Genomic DNA, 22,823 nt, shown 5'->3' with positions numbered 1-22,823 from the left:
TCAGGTAGATAAACAGTAGGTGCTTCTTAAGTTTGAAGTTAGATGAGTTGCCAATGAGATACAGTAGGTGGTTATGGTTGACAATGAAAATTGGTGACAATTGAGATAGCTTAGCAGTTCTAAGCTGTTTTAGGCCTGAGCTGATTTTGAACAGCAAATGCATCATGATTTTGATAACTGAAGGCAACTGGGGCTATGTAGGAGACCTTACCCTGTGTTCATAAACGAAAGGAAAGACGCAGTGCATGTCAGGTACCTAGTCCTGTCCACTCGACATCAGCTCTGCATCTGGTGATGGTGTCAAAATCTTTTCAGGATGGAACTGGTATCCTGTGTGTGTGTGTGTGTGTGTGTGTGTGTGTGTGTGTGTGTGTGTGTGTAGAAGAGAAAAAGAGAGATAGCAGTCCAGATGCCAACACACCTGGAGTCTATTTGTGAGGATCACTGGTTCAGTCCACAGCTTGGACCATTCATTTATTTCTCGCTAAGTGAACATCTGGGATTCAGTTTGAGACGCCAGCAACTTTGGATAGGATCTCAAAGCCGTGGTTGGGAAGGGGGACTGCTCGCCCGAGGTGGGAGTGAGAGAGGTGATCAGGGGCTCTTAAACTATTCTGCAGATTTCAGTTCAAATGCAATAGCCAGAGGGTTGAGAAACCCTTCCCAGGCTGAAAAAGCATTTTAAAAAAGGAGGGAGGAAGATAATCAAAGGAGATTCAATCTGATCAAAGCAATAATGCAATCTGCAAAGGACCCCCTTTCCCCTTTCACCCTGTTCCCTTTCTACCCCATAGTTTTTAAATGTCCAGGTTTCTACCTTTTCTAGGAAAAAAAAAAATGAAGAAGAAAGGAAAAGGAAAAAAAATCTTGGACTTTAACCAGAAAGGAAATGCTATGAGAAAGTAAAATTCTAATTAGTTATAGATGAGAATTGGTCACAGATAATTACTCCACATTCCTTGGCTCATGCCTGGGAGGGCTTAAAAGATCTTTTTTTTGTTGTTGCTAGATATATAAACATATATCTAGATACATAGATAAACACACAGAGAAACTCACCGTCATTAACAGATCTTGCCAAGTGCAAGTGTTTAGAACAGAAATGAAAGGGAAATTTGTCATTCACAAGCTAGGAATGTTTGCATCATTTGCTGTCAGGCCCCTTTTTTCTTTTTCTTTCTTTCCTTTTTTTTTTTTTTTTTACTTTGAACTTTTCCAAAATAAAAGAAAAGGTCAGCGGGTTCAAACAGGATCATTTTAAACAGTGCCCTTCTAGAAAATTTGTGCTGAGTTGTACCTGCCCTCGGTGACATCTACCAGCTTGAGTTTGCTCCTTCAGTTTGCATCTGTCATTTTCCTACCTGTGGGCTGAAGGGGTTGGGAACCCAGGTGAAGGGCCTAGAATAATCCAGAGAGAAGGTGGAAAATCTGTGGTGAGTGGTGCTCCTGCTCTCCTATTTAGAATGAACTTTGCTACATTGCTTTGAGGATTTTTAGTGTGGGAGGGAGTCCCATAGCTGCCTAAAGTATTTTCCTCTCAATTCCTAGTAGAAATGGCTCAACATTAACTATCAGCTGCTCAAGGCATGCTGAAAGTCTTTGTGGAGCGTGTTTTTACAGAACAGCACTCACTTCTAAGAGATTCTCAGTCTTCCTTGCCTGCCATCACAGCTCTCTCATGTTCATTCCCAGGCAGCACAGACAAGAGAGAGTAGTCTTTGAGGACCTTCTGCCCTCTTTGTTGTTGTTTTCTGGCACCCTTGTTTTATTGCTGTAGAAACCCCTCTCTGGTGCCCTGTGTGGTACGGGGACCCTCACCTTCACTCGGTTCTGAAACTGCCCGTGCAGGCTTCTCACCCCCCGTGCAGTGCAGAGGGACTGGGCCTCCGCTCCGTCCTCTCAGGACGCCCTCTCTCTCTTTCTTTCTGTAATGTTTATCTCAGTTGTTTATCTGGCCGCCCCAGGTCTTAGCTGCGGCATGCGGGACCATCTTCCGTCTTCGCTGAGGCACGTGGGATGGTTAGTGTGGCGTACGGACTCTTAGTTGTGGCATGCAGGATCTGGTTCCCTGGCCAGGAGTTGCAACCATGCCCCCTCCATTGGGAGTACAGAGTCTTAGCCACTGGACCACGGGGAAGTTTCCGGACCCTCTTTCGGGCACTGTAGCAAAAGTGTTTCATTTGTGCTATTGCAGTTCCACCCCTCCAGTTACCTGGTTTCAACAAACCAGACCAAGACCCTCTTCTTGGGGGCATTTCATCTTCAAATGGGTGTTCTGATCAAGACCAGTATTCCCATTTTCACAGGAAGAAACCAAGAAAAAGAGAGAGGTTCAACCTCAAAGGATACTCAGCTTATTGAGAGCTGGATTTAGAATCCAAGTATCCTCAACAAGTCTCAGAATAAGGAGAATAGAATGAGGATCTTAGGAATCATCTCCTCCAACCCAAAACTGTGTTGATATAGAATTGCAGCCTCAGAGCAGGGCTGTGGTTCACACAATCACACAGCTCATGGGGCAGAGCTCAGCAGAGCCCGGCTTCCCTAGGTCCCAGTTCCTGGGGCCCTGTCCATTACTGCCTGATACTGGTGGCCTAAAATTCACTGGATCCCACATCCTCTCACTATCCCACTGTCCTAGTCTGTTCAGACAGCTATAAGAAAATATCAGAGACTGGGAGCTTCTTAGCCACAGCTTGCTTTCTCACAGTTCTGGAAGTCCGAGATCATGCACGCCCACTGCAGTGTGCAGCATCTTTAGCTGTGGCCTGTGAACTCTTATTTGCAGCGTATGGGACCTAGTTCCCTGACCAGGGATCGAATCCAGGCCCCCCGCAGTGGGAGCATGGACTCTTAGCCTCTGGACACCAGGGAATTCCCTGGAACCTCTTTGATAAATGCACTGATCCCCTTCATGAAGCCTCTACTCTCATATCCCTGTCAGATTTCCAGTCTAATGCTGTCATCCTGGGGGTTAGGATCTCAGCATACAAATCTGGGTGAGGAGGGGACACAAACCCTCAGGCTGTAGTGACCTCCCTTACTTCCTTAACCTCTGGAGATTTCATGGCCCATTTTCCTAATACTGTAAGCGCATCTCAGCCGCCTTCCCAGTCTCGTCTTCCACAGACGCTGAGCACCAGACCTGCCCCCTAGTCCTCTAGCCTCCACCTTCTCTGTTCTTGCCGCAGCTGTCCAGCCTTTGCCTCTGCCATTGCCGTCACATGTGCGCTGGAATCTTCTCTGTTGTCTGTTCAGAGCCTCACACTAAAACTTTGGTGATGAGGCTCTAATTTAGCTATTCAGAGCCTATCCCCTGCATCTTTAAGTTATCAAATCATTCTCCTCAGCATAGGAGTATATTGCAGTTTGTCCCATCTTAAAAGATAAGAAGAAAACCTTTCTTGACTACCTTTCCCCTCAACCCATTTTCTGTTCCCCTGTGTAGCAAATTATTGTTTTCCCTTGATTTTTCCTCCTCCCACTCTTTCTTGAACCACTGCAGTTTATAGTTCACGCCTAAGTCTATACCAGACTGCCCTTTCAAGCCACCGTCTTGCTGGGTCCATGCTGTCCTCCCCTGCTTCTGCCTCTTGGCTGCGTTTGACAGACCGGCCCCCTTCCCCCCGCCCCGCCGCCCTCCTTGGAAGGCTGGTTCATGTGGCTTCTGCAGTTCCGCCTTCTCCTCCTACCACACTGCACTGCTTCTTCCTCCCTCCGTCTCTAATGGATGGTGCGGCCCAGGACTCTGTCCTCGATCCTCTTCCCTTCTTCTTTCCATCTTTCATGGTGGCCTTTGTTCCTGTACTTCAGTTCAGTTCAATTCAGTCACTCAGTCGTGTCCAACTCTTTGAGACCCCATGAACCGCAGCACGCTAGGCCTCCCTGTCCGTCACCAACTCCCAGAGTTCACTCAGACTCATGTCAGTTGAGTCAGTGATGCCATCCAGCCATCTCATCCTCTGTCGTCCCCTTCTCCTTCTGACCCCAATCCCTCCCAGCATCAGAGTCTTTTCCAATGAGTCAACTCTTCGCATGAGGTGGCCAAAGTACTGGAGTTTCAGCTTCAGCATCATTCCCTCCAAAGAAATCCCAGGGCTGATCTCCTTCAGAATGGACTGGTTGGATCTCCTTGCAGTCCAAGGGACTCTCAAGAGTCTTCTCCGACACCACAGTTCCAAAGCATCAATTCTTCAGTGCTCAGCTTTCTTCATAGTCCAACTCTCACATCCATACATGGCCACAGGAAAAACCATAGCCTTGACTAGATGGACTTTTGTTGGCAGAATAGTGTCTCTGCTTTTCAATATGCTATCTAGGTTGGTCATAACTTTTCTTCCTGTACTTAAATACAGTCTATTAATACATCTCCATTTTGGTATTGTCCCCGAAGCCCAGATTTGCATATCCAGTTGTCCATTGGGTTTCTCTACATGGATATTTATATGCATATCAAATTTAACATGTCCAGATCTGGCCCCTCGCCACACCTGCCCTACCCAGTCTTTCTCTCTCTTGGGCAACAACAGATCAAATCTGCAGATGCACAGGCCAAAACCTCGGCATCATCCTTCATTCTTCTCTCCCAAGCTTTACCTCCAATCCATCAGCAAAGCCTGTCAGTTCCACCTTCAAACATTTTCATCTTAACGCCTGTGCAGCCACCCTCTTCATAGAAGGGTAAAGAGGGGTCCCAGAGAAGGGAGGAGCATGTGCAGAAACCCCACGGCAGGGGAAGATGCAAGACTGGAGTTTCTCAGAAGGGGCGAAGGAGCAATTCTAGTGTCTGGGGAGCTGCCTGCCCTGTGGGCCCCATTATAAAGTGGGGCTGAGGAGATCGCTAAGGGGATCTGAGCTCTGGCCACTGCCGAGGGGTCTGGCTGTCTGGAATGGATTTGGCCAGCTCTGAGGGACGTGCATGACTTGGTGCATTGTGTGTGCGTTACGTCTGCAGTGTGTGTGTATGTGTGTGTGTGTGTGTGTGTGTGTGCCCGTGTGGGCGCGTGAGTGCTCATATGCACGCGTAAATATGCATTTTCTCTCACTCTTGACATCTTCTCCTAGTGTCTGAGCCCTCCGTTTTACTGATGTAGTTCCATGTCCAGTCTGCTGCTGGCGGATCCCCAGAAACCTCTGCTCATGACTTTAACCCTAGATGAAGCAGCCTTCTTGTTCACAGACCCTTGGAGTTCCCTGCGTTGTTCTAGGCAGATATGACTTAAGCCTTGTGGGCTGTCACCCTGGAATAAGATAACCCCCTGAGCCCTTGGCCGCTTCTCTGCAGAGCCAGGAGTACCCACTCTGCAGATCCAGACTCCTGCCCTTCTATCCCACTCCCACCTCCCGTCCCCACCCCCGTCTCCCCCGCCCCTACCTTCCCCATTTTCTCCTGAAATCAGGGTCTCTGGAGACAGGGGTATTTGGGCACATGGCAGCAGCTGGCACAGAGGTCAAAGGCAAGTCAGACTCAGGCCACTGGTGTGTTCTGCTTTGTCCTTAACAACCGTGTTATTGGAGGAAAATTGGTCCAATGTGAAGTGCCAGAAAGTTCAAAAAGGGTTGTTTTAGGGTCTTTGTGCCTGTTTTCTTTTCACACTGGAGTGTTGAATCCTGGGCAAGCCCCAGGGCTGTCTAGAACTGGAGAGATGTCTCAGGACAGAGTCACCTACAAGGACAGACAGGGGGCTGAGAATGCCCTTGGGGGATTTCTGAAAGGACAGACCCCTTTAGACCTGAAATGGAAATAAGCATAAATGGACAAAGCTAGTGGAGGTGATGGAATTCCAGTTGAGCTATTTCAAATCCTGAAAGATGATGCTGTGAAAGTGCTGCACTCAATATGCCAGCAAATTTGGAAAACTCAGCAGTGGCCACAGGACTGGAAAAGGTCAGTTTTCATTCCAGTCCCAAAGAAAGGCAATGCCAAAGAATGCTCATACTATTGCACAATTGCACTCATCTCGCATGCTAGTAATGGAGAAGGCAATGGCATCCCACTCCAGTACTCTTGCCTGGAAAATCCCATGGACGAAGGAGCCTGGAAGGCTGCAGTCCATGGGGTTGCTGAGTCAGACACGACTGAGTGACTTCACTTTCACCTTTCACTTTCATGCATTGGAGAAGGAAATGGCAACCCACTCCAGTGTTCTTGCCTGGAGAATCCCAGGGACAAGGGAGCCTGGTGGGCTGCCGTCTCTGGGATCACACAGAGTCGGACACGACTGAAGCAACACAGCAGCAGCATATACTAGTAAAGTAGTGCTCAAAATTCTCCAAGCCAGGCTTCAGCAATACGTGAACCATGAACTTCCTGATCAAGCTGGTTTTAGAAAAAGCAGAGGAACCAGAGATCAAATTGCCAACATCCACTGGATCATTGAAAAAGCAATAGAGTTCCAGAAAAACATCTATTTCTGCTTTATTGACTATGCCACAGCCTTGGACTGTGTGGATCACTATAAACTGTGGAAAATTCTTCAAGAGATGGGAATACCAGACCACCTGACCTGCCTCTTTAGAAACCTATATGCAGGTCAGGAAGCAACAGTTAGAACTGGACATGGAACAACAGACTGGTTCCAAATAGGAAAAGGAGTACATCAAGGCTGTATATTGTCACCCTGCTTATTTAACTTATATGCAGAGTACATCATGAGAAATGCTGAGCTGGAAGAAGCACAAGCTGGAATCAAGATTGCCAGGAGAAATATCAATAACCTCAGATATGCAGATAACACCACCCTTATGGCAGAAAGTGAAGAGGAACTAAAAAGCCTCTTGATATAAATGAAAGAGGAGAGTGAAAACATTGGCTTAAAGCTCAACATTCAGAAAACAAAGATCATGGCATCTGGTCCCATCACTTCATGGGAAATAGATGGGGAGACAGTGGAAACCGTGTCAGACTTTATTTTGGGGGGCTCCAAAATCACTGCAGATGATGATCGCAGCCATGAAATTAAAAGACGCTTACTCCTTGGAAGGAAAGTTATGACAACCTAGATAGCATATTCAAAAGCAGAGACATTACTTTGCCAACAAAGGTCCGTCTAGTCAAGGCTATGGTGTTTCCAGTGGTCATGTATGGATGTGAGAATTGGACTGTGAAGAAAGCTGAGTGCCAAAGAATTGATGCTTTTGAACTGTGGTGTTGGAGAGGACTCTTGAGAGTCCCTTGGACTGCAAGAAGATCCAACCAGTCCATCCTAAAGGAGATCGGTCCCGAGTGTTCAGTGGAGGGACTGATGCTAAAGCTGAAACTCCAGTACTTTGGCCACCTCACGCGAAGAGTTGACTCATTGGAAAAGACCCTGATGCTGGGAGGGATTGGGGGCAGGACGAGAAGGGGACAACAGAGGATGAGATGGCTGGATGGCATCACCGACTTGATGGACGTGAGTCTGAGTGAACTCCAGGAGTTGGTGATGGACAGGGAGGCCTGGCGTGCTGCGGTTCATGTGGTCGCAAAGAGTCGGACGTGACTGAGTGACTGAACTAACTGACTGGGACAGCTCAGAATGCTCCTCCCTCCCTGGCCTGGGCGCAGTGATTTGCTGGACCCTCAGAGCCTTCTTCTGAAACCAGAGACCTTGGACAATAAGGCCAAGGGCCACAGGGTTAGTTTCCTAGTCTGCTTTGATTCAGCTTCTCGTCCAAATGCAGAATGAGTGGATAGTCTGTGTATTCTCTGGAAGGACTGATGCTGAAGCTGAAGCTCCAATATTTTGGCCACCTAATGTGAATAGCCAACTCACTGGAAAAGACTCTGATACAGGGAAGGATTTAGGACAGGAGGAAAAGGGGACGACAGAGGATGAGATAGTTGGATGGCATCATCAGTTCAATGGGCATGAGTTTGAACAAACTCTAGGAGATAGCGGAGGACAGGGGAACCTGGCGTGCCGCAGGCCATGAAGTGTCAGAGTTGGACATGAACTAGTGACTGAGCAACAACAACTCCTTGTTACTGGCTCCTTCCTAGGATTGTTGGGAGGCCTTCTGGTCAACCAAGCACTTTAGAGTTAAGGAAGCAGAATGGTGAAGGGATTCTGACACAGGCTTTCCTGCCAGAGAGACTTCTATCCAAACCTTATCAGCTGTGTGACTTTAAACAAGCTCCATAACCTCTCTGCCCCTCAGTTTCCTTGTGTAAGATACTGACAATAAAAGTGTCACTTTAAGGATGAACTAAGATAATGCTTTTAAGCACCTCCCGCTGTAGTTAGCACACTGTAAGGGCCTGGCATTGATAGGAAAAAAGGAAAGAAGGAAGAACAAGATCAAAGAGATCATTATTGTTGCTTTGAATTCAATATGAGTTGCTTATTGTGATAGTTCTCACCAAATACCCAAGTGTCCCTGTAGATTTCCTGTCTTCTTTTGTGGTTAGGTCTGGCCATGTGACTAGTTCTGGCCAGTAGACTGAGAGAAGTGATATTAGTTACTATGAGGTCAAGGAACTGAAGACCTGTTGAAGCTCCTCCCTCCCACTCTTCCCCAACATACTGTGTTATTTTCAAGACGAAGCAAGCTTTTATGTGAGTGTGAAATCCATGTCTGTTGTGTTAATGCAATGAGATTGTGGAGTTCATTTGTTACTCTTAATAGCCTTGTTGACCAATACAGTCATCTATGAAGGAGAAATAAATCTCCCCTATTTCTGACCTCCTGGGGTATCTAGGAATGATGATAATGAAAACAACAGGGGCCATAAGAGCTACCATTTAGCAAGCCTTTGCGGTACACTGCAAAGCCTGTCACAGATGCCCTCTTGGGTATCTCACAAGGTTCAAGTTTTACTATTACATAATAATTGTGTTCCTAAAATAAATTTAAAGCTATTCAAAAAAAAAAAAAAGGTTTCTCTTAAACAACTCAGTGGGGAAAAAACTGCTTAGGGCAAGAGTTTTAGACTAGGATGACAAAGTTGTTTCTTTTACAGAAATGTCAAAAGTAAAGGTTTTTAATTGCTATTAGGACATTTTGAAGTTACCAACTAAAAATAACAGATTTTCAAAACTGACAGAAGTCAACCTAAATGTCATTGAGCAAATGCTGAATTCCATGGAAGACAAGATTCAGGTCAACTGGCTTCCAAACCATGAAATTAAATTGTGGCTTGGTCCAGGAATGCTATTAAAAAGGAAGCCCTGTTAGAGCTCAGTAAAGCTGCTACCCACCTGCCCCCCCCCCCCACTCCCCCACCACAAACTGTCTTTTTAGAAAAAGACATTATTAAAAAAGATGAAAATCCTAGTGGCAGAGAACAGTCAGTCACTAACCAGAGTGGCTCCTGGGTGTTGAAACTGGCTTTCCTCTTAAGTGTGCAGGGACCCTCTGATCCGGACAGTGCTGTAAGTCAGCAGTTAGCACAGATCATGTTTCTTGCTGAACTGATCAGGTTATATCCAATTTGCATTATGAAATTTGCATAGCAAGAAAAAACCTGAATTTGATGTGGTGGGCAGGGGAGGAAACCAAGAAAATATGAGGCCATCAGTGGCTACAGTGAATCTCTGTGGAAACAAGCCCTATTTAGGCTTCTCTGCTCTTGACTCTGCTCTGCTGAGGAGTTCCCCTGATATATAGAGTGGCACCTGTCCATCCTCATGGGGTTTGAAGCCTCTGAATTTGGTTCTGCCCTCCTCGTGGGTTCTGCCCTTCTTGTAGGTTCTGCCAGGATGTCTCCTCCTCCCCTGGCGGAGGGCTGGAGCTTCTGCTCCAAATAGCAAAGCCGCTTTGGCTCTTGTTGGTGTTTCTGAAAACACCAGAAGACCTGGAAGCCATCCAGCCTGCCTAGGAAAGTGCCTGGAGAAGGGGATTCAATTGATTTCATTACTAAAGCCAAGAGTCTCATGACCTTTGGGAATTAGCACACTGACTTCCTTCCTCCCTCCGGCCTTAGCTGAGCAGCTGAACATTCCACACCTCCAGAAGAAAGGGGAGGCATCCTGTGGGTGCTGGGGCCTGCTGCTGCTGAGCCTGCTTGCTTCTGGCCTGGAGGCCTCTCATCTATCCTGCACCCACTAAGAGGCTGCCCTGGCCCCATCCTCTCCTGCCTTTCTGCATAGTAGGTCAGTAGTGAGGCAGCTGACTCTGGAAGCTGCGTCTCCAAGAAGATTCTGGAAGCAGACAGACTCAAGCAATTAGATCTTCCGGGAGTCTTGTTCACCTGTAAACAGGATCCCTTCACCCAGCCCAGAAAAGCTATTGATTTTTCAGGTTCCCTAAATTGACCATTCCCAGTTTATGACTTATTCCTGAAATTCAAGAGGCCCTTGCTAAAAGCTCCCTTGTATCCCTGGGGTTATATGGCTCACAGTGGGTCACTGAGCAGATATTAGACATATTTCCCATGTAAGGACCTTTAGAACTTAATGGGAAGATGAGACTCACACACGAGGTAATAAGTCTTGACAGTCTATAATGAGGGTAAATTAAATACCATCATTATCCATGGTAGTTAAGAGCACAGGTTTGGCATTAGGTAAATGTGGGTTTAATCCCTGGCTCAGGACGATCCCCTGGAGGAGGAAATGGCAACCCACTCTGGTATTCTTGTCTGGAAAATCCCCTGGACATAGGAGCCTGGCGGGCTACAGTCCAAAGGATCAAAAAGAGTCGGACACAACTGGGAGACCAAGTACACACATCTGTGTTCAAGTCCATCACCATCATTTTGACTGAGTTTGGCTCTGGGCAGGTGGCTTAACCTTCTTAGGCCTTTGTTTCATTATTATAGGGTGACGGCTAGTACTACTCTTGAAGTTATTCTGTGGGGAGTTATATGAACTGGACATGGGAAGCCCCTTGTACAATGCCTGACTCATGGTCTTTGTGTTATTACCAGCTACTGCCACTAGCTGTCAAAATTATTTGACGGATCCCAGTAGTTTAGAAATACTGAATCTGAACATAGTCCCTTCTGTGTGATGGTCCTCTCATCTCTATTGTTTTTAGCACTAATTGGTCATTTTGATTAATCAGTTACCCAAGTGGGAGTCCCTGGGGCCACTTTTAACCCCTTCACTCCTGTGCCCCTCATATGCATTCACTCTCAAAACCCTATGGCTGAAACCTCCGATCTCTCTCCTCCACTCCAGTGTGGCTCCTCCCCTACCCAGGGCCTCACACAGCCACAGCGATTACTCAGGAGCCCTCTTAATTGCTCGCCTTGCTTCTGATTCCACCCTTTTTCAAACCAGGCTTACTGCTACTCAAGCTGCTGCTGCGAAGTCACTTCAGTTGTGTCCGACTCTGTGCGACCCCATAGACGGCAGCCCACCAGGCTCCCCCGTCCCTGGGATTCTCCAGGCAAGAACACTGGAGTGCGTTGCCATTTCCTTCTCCAATACATGAAAGTGACAAGTGAAAGTGAAGTCGCTCAGTCTTTTGTGACCCTCAGCGACCCCATGGACTGCAGCCCACCAGGCTCCTCTGTCCATGGGATTTTCCAGGCAAGAGTACTGGAGTGGGGTGCCATTGCCTTCTCCGTACTGCTACTCAAGATAACTTGTTAAAATCTAAAACAAATGGCCATTCCCTTGCTCAGACTCCATCTGTGGCTCCCCCTGACTCTCAGTACACAGCCAAGCCCAAGTCCTTTCTCATGGCCCGCAAGGACCCTCGTTAATATGGCCTCTGCTGAGCCCTGGAGCGTCACCCCTTGTGTTTCTCGGGCCATCTAGTCTCTGCGTGCAGCCCTGTTTCCCAAAAGCTGCTCCTCGGTCTCCTGGCCCTCCATGCTCATACTGCTCTCAAAGCCTAGAACCCGTTGTCCCTGTCTCCTGAAGAGTCAAAATTATGCTTCAAACAAGCAAACAAAAACTCCAAACCAGTTTCTTCGGGAAGCCTTCCTGTCCCAGGTCTGGGTCAGCTGCTCCTCCTCTTGTGCCCCCACGGTAGCGTTGCTCACAAGATCGTGCTGCAGACTTTTGTTTCCACGTCAAGTCTCCTTCACTAGCATCTGGTATCCTTCTTCATCTACATCTTATTCATGCAGATACAGGAAGGGACCGTGTCATGCTCATCTTTGTGTGTTCATATTGAAAAATGACTGGGAAGATGGATGGATGGATAGATGGATGGACGGATGGACAGACATAGGGGTAGAGGCTGGTTTTATGAATGGATAAACTAGTGATTGGATGGGTTTAATGGACAGACAAATGAAAGAATTCAATAAGGTGGAAAAAAATCTCTAATCAGATCTTACACCCAGGTTCTTCCAAGAAGGCCATCAGTGGTACCACAAAGCCAAGACTGTTTCTTGGGGCTTCACAGTTCAGGCTGAAAAACAGAATGACCTTGCAGCTGGCAGCCCGTGGACTTCTTGACCCTGATGCTCCCATTGTTCCAGCAGGAAAGCTGAAAAGGAATGTTGATCTTAGAGGAAGAGAAGACATCAGGTGGACTTGACTGATCACTGGCCGGGCCCACGTCTTGTCTGCTGACCTCCTCAGGCCTGCCCTCATGCGGGTCCCATTCGGTCCTTTGCACCATTCAGGCATCACAGGTTTATTTCCAGTTTGAGCTGTGGCAGCTGTCTACCTCTGGCCCCAGGTGACAGAGCAGCAGATGGCGTGAGTGATGGAGGGCATGGAGGCCAATAGCCGCTGTCTGCAGCCCAGCGCTTATCTGTCCCTCTGGCAGGAGAAAGACCTGTTTCCCTCTGTTCATTTTCCTGTCAGGAACTGCTCTTAAAGCAGCCACATGAGAAGTGCACCTTATGCAGCCTGGAGGCTTCATCAGCTCTTTGAGTAAGACCTTTCAGACCAACTCGGGTCTCTAAATAAGAATGAATAAATCCCAGGATGGGATGAACTAGAACTGTATCGAGCTCCCCTTGATAACAGAGAACAAGCGTGTGGCCTGCCCAAGCCAAAGCAGAAAGACCCTGAGGCTTTTAAAGGAAGGAGAGCCCAGCCCAGCCGCCCTGGAATCCTCATTCAGGGTTTACGAAGCAGCAGGCAGCGCACAATTGGCTAAATTTGGTTGTGTTTTTATTTTTGTCCAGCCGCAAATACCAGCAAAGAACTGAAAACGATTCCTTCCCTTCCTGGAGCCTCAGAGCCAAGCTGGTTTTATTTTTAGCTTCAACTCTGGTTTTGAGCTTTGAGCACACTCAATACCCTCCTCACTGCAGGCTGTGGTGGGCCAGATTTCAAGACTTTGGCCTGGATGGGTGCATGGGCTGTCTGGGTGTAACTCTCACCAGGCTTTGTGCCGCTGTGGATGTAGAGGAGGGCTCCAGACAGACCTACCTGGAAGCCACTGCTGACCTCGGGGACCCAGGAGAATCCTCCTCAGGGAGGGGAGTGTCCTTAGGGCGGATGGTGGTCTGGGCAGGGGCGGAGGAGGTGGCCACCCTGGATGAAAGGAAGCAGAGCCAAAAAGACAAGAAGGGGATAAAAGGGCAGGATGGGGGAAAGGGAGTTGTGACGGATAGAGAGGCTTCCAGTAACCCCAGTGATTTAGAACCAGGCGCTGGAGGCAGACCGCTAGGGTCAATCAGCATCCTGCCTCCACCATTTCCTATCACAGTGGTCTTGCAGAATGGGCTTCACCTCTGCATGTGTTGACATCCTTTATCCATCTGTCTGGCTTCCCTGGTAGCTCAGCTGGTAAATAATCCGCCTGCAATGCAGGAGTTCTCGCGTCGATTGCTGGGTTGGGAAGATTCACCGGAGAAGGGATAAGCTACTCACTCCAGTATTCCTGGGCTTCCCTGGTGGCTCAGCTGATAAAGAATCCGCCTGCAATGTGGGAGACCTGGATTTGAACCCTGGATTGGGAAGGTCCCCTGGAGAAGGGGAGGGCTACCCACTCCAGTCTGCTGGCCTGGAGAACTCTGCGGAATCTGTCTATTTGTTGCTGACTGCGTGCAGGCTTACTCCAGGTGCTTAAAGTCGGGGCTGCTCTCAAGTTGCAGCGTGTGAGCTTTTCATTGCAGTGGCTTTTCTTTTTGCAGCTCATGGGCTTAGGCGTCTTGTACCACGTGGAGTCTTCCTAGAGCAGGGATCAAACCTGTGTTCTGTGCATTGGCAGGCGGATTCTTAACCACGGGGCCACCAGGGAAGTTCCTTGATATCCTTTATCCGTAAGATGCTGCTAGTAGTGACCCCAGTTTCTGAGCTGCACTACCCGAGATCCTACCCTTCCAGCATGTAGCGCGGCATCTGACACAGAGTTATAAAGCAGCTCATTTTGATTGTGCCATGCTCTCACTGCAGAGCCACATGCTTTTACAGGCACTGTGTCAGGATTTACTGTAACCCACTGAGTAGAGTCATTTTGCAGGTGGAAAACTGAGGCTTAAGTAGCGAGGTAACTACCCCAAGGTCCTATGGCGAGAAGATGATAGAGCCAGACCGGAACCTAGTCTGGCCGATCCCAGAGTCAAAGCACCACGCCTTCTCTGGGGCCAGTGCTTTTCCATGTTCAGTTCAGTTCAGTGGCTCAGTCATGTCCGACTCTTTCCAGCGCCATGGACTGTGGCACGCCAGGCCTCGCTGTCCCTCACCATCTCCTGGAGCTTGCTCAGACTCATGTCTGTTGAGTCAGTGATGCCACCCAACCGTCTCACCCTCTGTCGTCCCCTTCTCCTCCAGCCTTCGACCTTTCCCAGCATCAGGGTCTTTTCCAGTGAGTCAGTTCTTCGCATCAGGCGGCCAAAGTATTGGAGTTTCAGCTTCAGCATCAGTCCTTCCAGTGGATATTCAGGACTAATTTCCTTTAGGATTGACTGGTGTTGGATCTTCTTGCAGTCCAAGAGACTCTCAAGAGTCTTCTCCAACACCACAATTCAGAAGCATCAGTTTTTCTTCGCTCAGCTTTCGTTATAGTCCAGCTTTCACATCCATACGTGACTACTGGAAAAAACAGAGCTTTGATTAGATGGACCTTTGTTAGCAAAGTAGTGCCTTTGCTTTTTAATATGCTGTCTCGTTTGGTCATAGCTTTTCTCCAAAGGAGCAAGTGTCTTTTAATTTCATGGCTGCAGTGATTTTGGAGCCCCCCAAAATAAAGTCTGTCACTGTTTCCATTGTTTCCCATCTATTTGCCATGAAGTGATGGGACCATATGCCATGATGTTAGTTTTCTGAATGTTGAATTTAAGCCAACTTTTTCACTCTCCTCTTTCCCTTTCATCAAGAGGCTCTTTAGTTCTTCTTCGCTTTCTGCCATAAGGGTTCTGTCATCTGTATATCTGAGGTTATTGAGATTTCTCCCAGCAATCTTGATTCCAGCTTGTGCTTCATCCAGGCTGGCGTTTCATAGGATGTACTCTGCATATAAATTAAATAAGCAGGGTGACAATATACAGCCTTGACGTACTCCTTTTCCTATTTGGAACCAATCTGTTGTTCCATGTCCAATTCTAACTGTTGTTTCTTGACCTGCATACAGATTTCTCAGGAAGCAGGTCAGGTGGTCTGGTATTCCCATGTCTTGAAGAATTTTCCACAGTGTGTTGCGATCCACATAGTCAAAAGCTTTGGCATAGTCAGTAAAGCAGAAGTAGATATTTTTCTGGAACTCTCTTGCTTTTTCAATGATCCAGCAGATATTGGCAATTTGATCTCTGGTCTCTCTACCTTGTCTAAATCCAGCTTGCACATGTGAATGTTCATGGTTCACATACTGTTGAAGCCTGGCTTGGAGAATATGGAGCATTACTTTGCTAGCATGTGAGATGAGTGCAATTGTGTGGTAGTTTGAGCATTCTTTGGCATTGCCTTTCTTTGGGATTGGAATGAAAACAGACCTTTTCCAGTCCTGTGGCCACTGCTGAGTTTTCCAAATGTGGTGGCATATTGAGTGCAGCACTTTCACAGCATCATCTTTCAGGATTTGAAACAGCTCAACTGGAATTCCATCACCTCCACTAGCTTTGTTCATAATGATGCTTCCTAAGGCCCACTTGACTTTGCATTCCAGTATATCTGTCTCTAGGTGAGTGATCACACCATCGTGATTATCTGGGTCGTGAAGATCTTTTTTGTACAGTTCTTCCGTGTATTCTTTCCACCTCTTCTTAATATCTTCTGCTTCTGTTAGGTCCATCCCATTTCTGTCCTTTATTGTACCCATCTTTGCATTAAATGTTCCCTTGGTATCTCTATTTTTCTTGAAGATATTTCTAGTTTTTCCCATTCTAATGTTTTCCTCTATTTCTTTGCACTGATCACTGAGGAAGGCTTTCTTATCTCTCCTTGCTATTCTTTGGAACTGTGTATTCAAATGGGTATAGCTTTCCTTTTCTCCTTTGCCTTTAGCTTCTCTTCTTCTCTCAGCTATTTGTAAGGCCTCCTCAGACAACTATTTTGCCTTTTTGCATTTCTTTTTCTTGGGGATGGTCTTGATCACTGCCTCCTGTACAATATCATAAACCTGTGTTTATAGTGCTTCAGGCACTCTCTCTATCAGGTCTAATCCCTTGAATCTGTTTGTCACTTCCACTGTATAATCGTAAGGAATTTGATTTAGGTCACAGCTGAATGGTCTAATGGTTTTCCCTATGTTCTTCAATTTCAGTCTGAATTTGGCAGTAAGAAGTTCATGATCTGAGCCACAGTCATCTCCTGTTCTTGTTTTTGCTGCCTGTATAGCGCTTCTCCATATTTGGCAGCAAAGAATATAATCAATCTGATTTCGGTGTTGACCATCTGGTGATGTCCGTGATGTTGTTGGAAGAGGGTGTTTGCTCTGACTGCGTTCTCTGGGCAAAACTCTGATAGCCTTCGCCCTGCTTCATTTTGTATTCCAAGGCCAAATTTGCCTGTACTCCAGGTATCTCCTGACTCCCTGCTTTTGCATTCCAGTCCCCTCTAATGAAAAGGACATCTTTTTGGGTGTTACTTCTACAAGGTCTTGTAGGTCTTTGTAGAACCGTTCAACTTCAGCTCCTTCAACAGTTTGGTTGGGGCGTAGACTTGGATTACTGTGGTATTGAATGGCTTGTCTTGGAAACGAACAGAGATCGTTCTGTCCTTTTTGAGATTGCATCCAAGTACCACGTTTCAGACTCTTTTGCTGACTGTGAGGGCTACTCCGTTTCTTCTAAGGGATTCTTCCCCATAAGAATCCATATAAGAAGGTGGCTTATCACAGACAGAGGGGGCTGACAGGCTGCAGTCCTTGGGGTCACAGAGCATACACGCACCCCCTCAGTTATCACTGGCTGTCCGGGAACTGCCGTAAACTAAGGGTAGACTCCCTCTCACCTTCCTGTCCTCTGGGTTACCCCCGATCTCCCCACTTTAGTGACGGGAACACACAGAGCGGGTACTGGGGGTGATGAGAAGAGCACTGGTCAAACCCACAGAGACAGCGAGTACAGCAGAATGGGGCCGCCAGGGGCACGCTGAGGGGTGGCATGCTGCTGTCGTTTCACGCGCACAGGCTTCGACTCTGCACGATGGTAAAGCTCTGGAGATCTGCTGCGCGGCGATGTGAACATACTTCACTTAAAAGTGGCCGAGATGGTCAGTTCTGTGTTGAGGCTGAAGTGGGAAAGAGCACAGCGAGTTAGGTGGGGCAGGGAACCTGAGCTTACGTGCCCCGCTTGCCAGCCTTCCCTCTGGCTCCCTTCCAGTCAGGAGTGTGCACCCCTTCAGGCCTGAGCCACGCGCTTCTCACCAGGACCTCACACCCTGAGGTCGTAAATGCTTCTCTCCCACATGCTTTGCCCTTGTAAACTCCCTTCTGGTGTCCTGTCCCTCGCAAGATTTTATCTGTGATCTGGAATAAAAAAGGGCAAATAACAATATCCTGACCCCACCCCCAGCAATCATAGCTGCTTGGAGCACTGTGAGAGTGTGGGCTTTGGGGCCAGAAGCTGGGAAGAAGTTCACCTTTTCTTCTCTTCAGTTCACTTAGCTCTAAGATGGAATAACATGGTTATTCCACATAGCCAAACATGCATAGTTTAAGCAGAGAAGTTCAGCCATCTGTAAACTGGTCTTTGCACTGGGAGCCTCTGGGGAGTACGAATCTGAGGATTCTGAGGAGATTTGGGGACACTGGTTCGGGCTTCATTGATTAGGCTGCATAATGACATTTGCTGACAAAGGTCCATCTAGTCAAAGCTATGGTTTTTCCAGTAGTCATGTATGGATGTGAGAGCTGGACCATAAAGAAAGTTGAGTGAAGAAGAATTGATGCTTTTGAACTGTGGTGTTGGAGAAGATTCTAGAGAGTCCCTTGGACTGCAAGGAGATCCAACCAGTCCATCCTAAAGGAAATCAATCCTGAATATCCATTGGAAGGACTGATGCTGAAGCTGAAACTCCAATACTTTGGCCACCTGATGCGAAAAACTGACTCATTTGAAAAGAACCTGATGCTGGGAAAGATTGAAGGCAGGAGGAGAAGGGGATGACAGAGGATGAGACTGTTGGATGGCATCACCAACTTATGGATATGAGTTTGAGTAAACATTGGGAGTTGGTGATGGACAGGGAAGCCTGGCCTGCTACAGTCCATAGGGTCACAAAGAGTCAGGCATGCATGAGCGACTGAACTGAACTGAATGAAATTTGGATAGAGAGGCCTGGGGGTGAGCATGGAGCGTGCCTGCATGCCAAGTCACTTCAGTCGTGTCCTCCTCTTTGTGACTCCATGGACTGTAAGCTGCCAGGCTCCTCTGTCTATGAGATTCTCCAGGCAAGAATACTGGAGTGGGTTGCCGTGCCCTCCTCCAGAGGATCTTCCCTACCCAGGGATCGAACCCAAGTCTCTTACATCTCCTGCACTAGCGCCATCTGGGAAGCCCCGAGCATGGGGCAGGCTTTCCCTTCTGGCCTCACACTCCCGGGAAAGCAGCCCTCATGGGGGCAGCAGCAGTGGTTCACCATCCCTCGGAAGCTCAGGTGGCCTTCTTTACTGTGGGTATTACCGTGGACCGTTCTCAGGACAGCCTGGCTCTGCTGCTGCCATCCAACATGGGCTGTCCCTCCTGGCCTGGCCTCCAGCCCCACTGCACACCAGACAGTGGCCGGCTTCCCTGTTAGGCACAGTGGGGACAGCACCCAGGGCCAACATCGCTTTTAAGCAACCCATGAAGACGATTTAATTTCTTTGAAAATTAAAAGAAAAAAAGTGAGTGTTTAGGTCAAGTAACTGTTAAATAATCTTAATGTATTTGTTTTTATACCAACATAGTTATACATTGGGCTTCCCTGATAGGTCAGTTGGTAAACAATCCGCCTGCAATGTAGGAGATCCTGGTTTGATTCCTGGGTTGGGAAGATCCCCTGGAGAGGGAATGGGTGCGCATTCCAGTATTCTTGCCTGGAGAATTCCATGGACTGTATAGTCCACGGGGTAGCAAAGAGTCGGACACAGCTGAGTGACTTTCACTTTCATAGTTATGCAATACAATTTTTAATTTTTTAAATAGAGGAAGGTGCCCACAAAGGCGAAAGTACCAAGGGCCCATTTTGGCCCTTGAACCCATGGTGATGCGCCCACTCTCTTCTCTGCTCCTATAATGGCTGCTGTCTGTCCTCCCTGCCCCCACCACCCACTTAGAATCTGGAGTATTCTCTCTGGCATTTTATTTATTTTTAGGGACCCATTTCACATGCCCATCCCATCAGTTGGCAGTAGCTACTTAGAGCAAGCAATTGGTGACACGAGTTCAAAAGCCTGTCTGTGGTTCCTGGGGAAGAATGTGGTTGTCGTCACTGAGTGTCGTCTCTCTGAGGCTCGGGACGGGAGAGACAGCAAGCATGTTGTGTTCCCGCTTTCCACCTCCCTTTGCCTTTTATCCCCCACCTGACTCCACATTTTGCAAGAAAGAATATGCCTTCCACGTGCTGAGCTTCCCGTGATGAAAGATCTAGACGCCTGTAAGGCCTGCTGATGGATTGATTGAGGGAGTCTGTGAGTGCCCTTGGTCCAGTGTCATGTCCTTTGACATTTCTTTGTGTTCTTTTTCTTTTCCCCTTTCAGGCGCCTGAACAAGAATAAGCTCCAGGTCCTCCCAGAGCTGCTTTTCCAGAGCAACCTGAAGCTCACCAGACTGTGAGTAGAGTGAACTTGCATTCTCTGCCTTGTGTCTTGCTTGCATTTTCTGATACAGAGGATGTGGTTGCCTTAGCGCGGGGAGCCTGACCACGTGGAGCTTGGCAATGAGTCTGCACGTGTGGGCGTCTGGAGCCCGGCTGCAGCGTGTGGGTGCCTGTTCTCCCCTCCGGCCCACCTTTTCTGCTCCCTTCTTTCAGAGAGTCACTGAAGTGGCCGGTGAGAGCTGTGGAGTTAGGCTAGTGCGTCTCTCCTTTACGTGGAGGGAGGAAATCCATCCTTTCACCTGGGTCTGAATGTACCTCAGGGAAATGCCCTGAGCGGGGGCTTGGAGGTGAGTTGGTTCACACAAGACAGTCTCGGAGGGTAGTGGTTTGGATTAAACCTGTCAACCTCACCTCCTTGCTGGCTAGAAGGGTTCCTGCCCTGTGCCTGCTTCCTCCCACTGCCAGTCCGGGAACTCTGGATCTGGAGGTCTGTGATTTGTGTGGGAAAGGAAGAAACACCTTGAACTTTGCTTTCTCTTTGGGATGGTCCAGGATATAATGAAGCGGTGAGACTTGGAGATGTCTTTGTGTATTTATTCAGCATGAGAGTTTGGATACTCAAGAACTGGAGAAACACATCCGGATGGAGAGTATGATTCACGAACTGGGGGTGTTAGGCAAGTGCTGATTGCCGACAGTGAACAGCTTCATGACTGTATCTGAGTATCTGAAAGTCCTTCTGGTGGCGACTAGTGTATGTTATGGGGTGAATTGCTTGCCCAAGGTTTAACTTCCTGGTTGGAGCAACAAGTGTCTGGCTTCTTAGCAATCAAGCAGCGAGATTTACAACGTGGCTGGGAGGACTGTGACGTTACTGGAGAGGCTTCTGCATGGTGGCCGCCATTCCCAGTCCAACGGCCATGTTTAATACCTACGCATGCGGTCCACTGGTGCATGTAGGCTCCAGGATAAATTGGGAAATATGAAACACATGTTCGCATGTGCACTTAAGAATGAGTTCTGAATTAGGAAACTGTATCTCTGTCTGTACACACGGCGAGAGACTATAGTCAGTCTCTCGGTGCCGCGGTGGTCTTGCTGGCCTTCTCTTGGGTGCACCTGGACTTCCTCACAATCTTCTCTGGCTGGCACTCCCTTTCTCTTGCTCAGTCTACCCGACTGACTGTGCTAAATGTGGGAAAGAGTGCGCCTCCCTTTCCACTCTTCCACTCTTCATCCACCTTGATGGATGTGAGGGTGGATGAAGTGCCGCGTGTATCTGGCAGAGATGAATAGGCAGTACCAAATGGGCAGATGGGGAACCATTCTGGTTTTTCCCCTCCGCTTCCCTGGAGAGTTCTTTCCTTAAACACTCACTTAATAGCCATCTCTCCCCTCAGCACTACCTTGTGCCTTTCAGCCTGCTTTTAACTAAACCGTGCAAACTGTATGCCGTTCACCTGGACTCTCAGCATCACTTTCCAGCAAACAGAAGTGCCTGTGGGGCTGGGCTGCCAGGCAGCTTTGAGCAGGTGGGGTCTGAGGGTCCCGCTGCTGCAGGAGGCTGGGGGAGGGCTCTGGTTCCTGCTTCGCGCAGACATCAGCAGATGCCCATTTTAGGCGGAGCCGATCTTGATCTGGGCAGAGGAGGCGTTTCAGGCTGCGGTAACAGGTCTCTGAGATGCAGGGTGCAGGCCCAGGCAGGCAGCACAGGGGCGTGGGGAGTCCTGTGTGGCAGCCTCATGGCCCCTTTCTGACTGAGAGAGGTCAGGGGAGCCACTTTGTCGTCTGTGCCTAAGTGTCCTCATCAGCAAATGATGAGAGACCCCCTCTTCCATTCACGCACCTCCCCAAGGAGCTGTCTGCACCCAAAGAGACTACTCTGTGCCTGCATTTTCTGGGGTCTGAAGTGCTCTGCACACATGATCAGCAGAGATAACTGCTGCCACTCCTGCAGTTCCCATCTTCACGACTTGTTTCTAATCTCCTTTTATGGGAGACTTGAAGAGACGAGGAGCTGCCATGAGAACTGTGATCTGTTACATGGAGCTTTTGCTTCAAGCCAGAGAGCAGAGGTTGGAAAGGTCCATTCCTCTCCAGGCTCCTGGCCAGGCCCAGTGTGACACACAGAGGCACTCAGGAGTGGGTGGATAGATGATAGAGGCCTCAGGTTATGAGCAGTGCACTCAGGGAGCTTTGAATCTTTTATCCATCATTCATTCTGGAAGCTTCTCCCAGGTGCCTGGGCTCTGTGCTGGGTGTTGAGCTACAGACATGAAGGATGACCTGTACCCATCCCGTCAGGACACACTCTGAATAGCTGCCAAAGAGCTGAGAGCTAAATGTATATATTTTTCATTGAAGCAGCTTTATTAACCTGGGTTTTGGCTATAATCAGCAATCCCTTTTTCTCTCTGGGCTTGGTCTTTGATTTTTCTTAATGGCCCTCTTGTGTCTTTGTCTTATTTTGTCAGCCACTCCAGGGCCTTTTTGGAAATAAGCAGGGTACAAATTAGAAATCAATAAATGTGCAATCATGAGTGTGTATACATATGCCACTGGCTCTGTTTTAAAAGAGCACTGAATCTCAATAGACACAGCGAGCCATTCTCCAAGGACTGCTAAATGGGGCTGCTGGGTGGCTGTCTCCTCCACAGCCGGCCATGAGGGTTAAGCAGCGATTCTAACACACTTTCTCTTACTAGATCTGCAGACAAAAACTGCTTCATATTCAATGATTATCTAAAAAACACCTTTTGGAAAAGCTGTGGTCATATTTTAAGACATGTAGTGATGGGAAAGGGAAAT

The 22,823-nt window shown here is 48.0% G+C and overlaps 1 protein-coding gene across 1 annotated transcript in view; it reads left to right on the top strand.

Annotated features, from left to right (window-relative positions):
• SLIT3 (slit guidance ligand 3) overlaps positions 1-22,823 on the top strand; it is a 723,236-nt gene that overhangs the window by 110,377 nt on the left and 590,036 nt on the right. Inside the window, exon 4 of the mRNA XM_027979969.2 lies at positions 19,957-20,028. Coding sequence (XP_027835770.1) covers positions 19,957-20,028 — 72 coding nt within the window. The remainder of the gene's footprint in view (positions 1-19,956; positions 20,029-22,823) is intronic.

This window comes from Ovis aries, chromosome 16, assembly GCF_016772045.2.
Source record: "Ovis aries strain OAR_USU_Benz2616 breed Rambouillet chromosome 16, ARS-UI_Ramb_v3.0, whole genome shotgun sequence".
Lineage (NCBI taxonomy): Eukaryota > Metazoa > Chordata > Mammalia > Artiodactyla > Bovidae > Ovis > Ovis aries.
The sequence above is the reverse complement of the archived record's forward strand: the minus strand, read 5'-3'. Positions and strand labels throughout refer to the sequence as shown.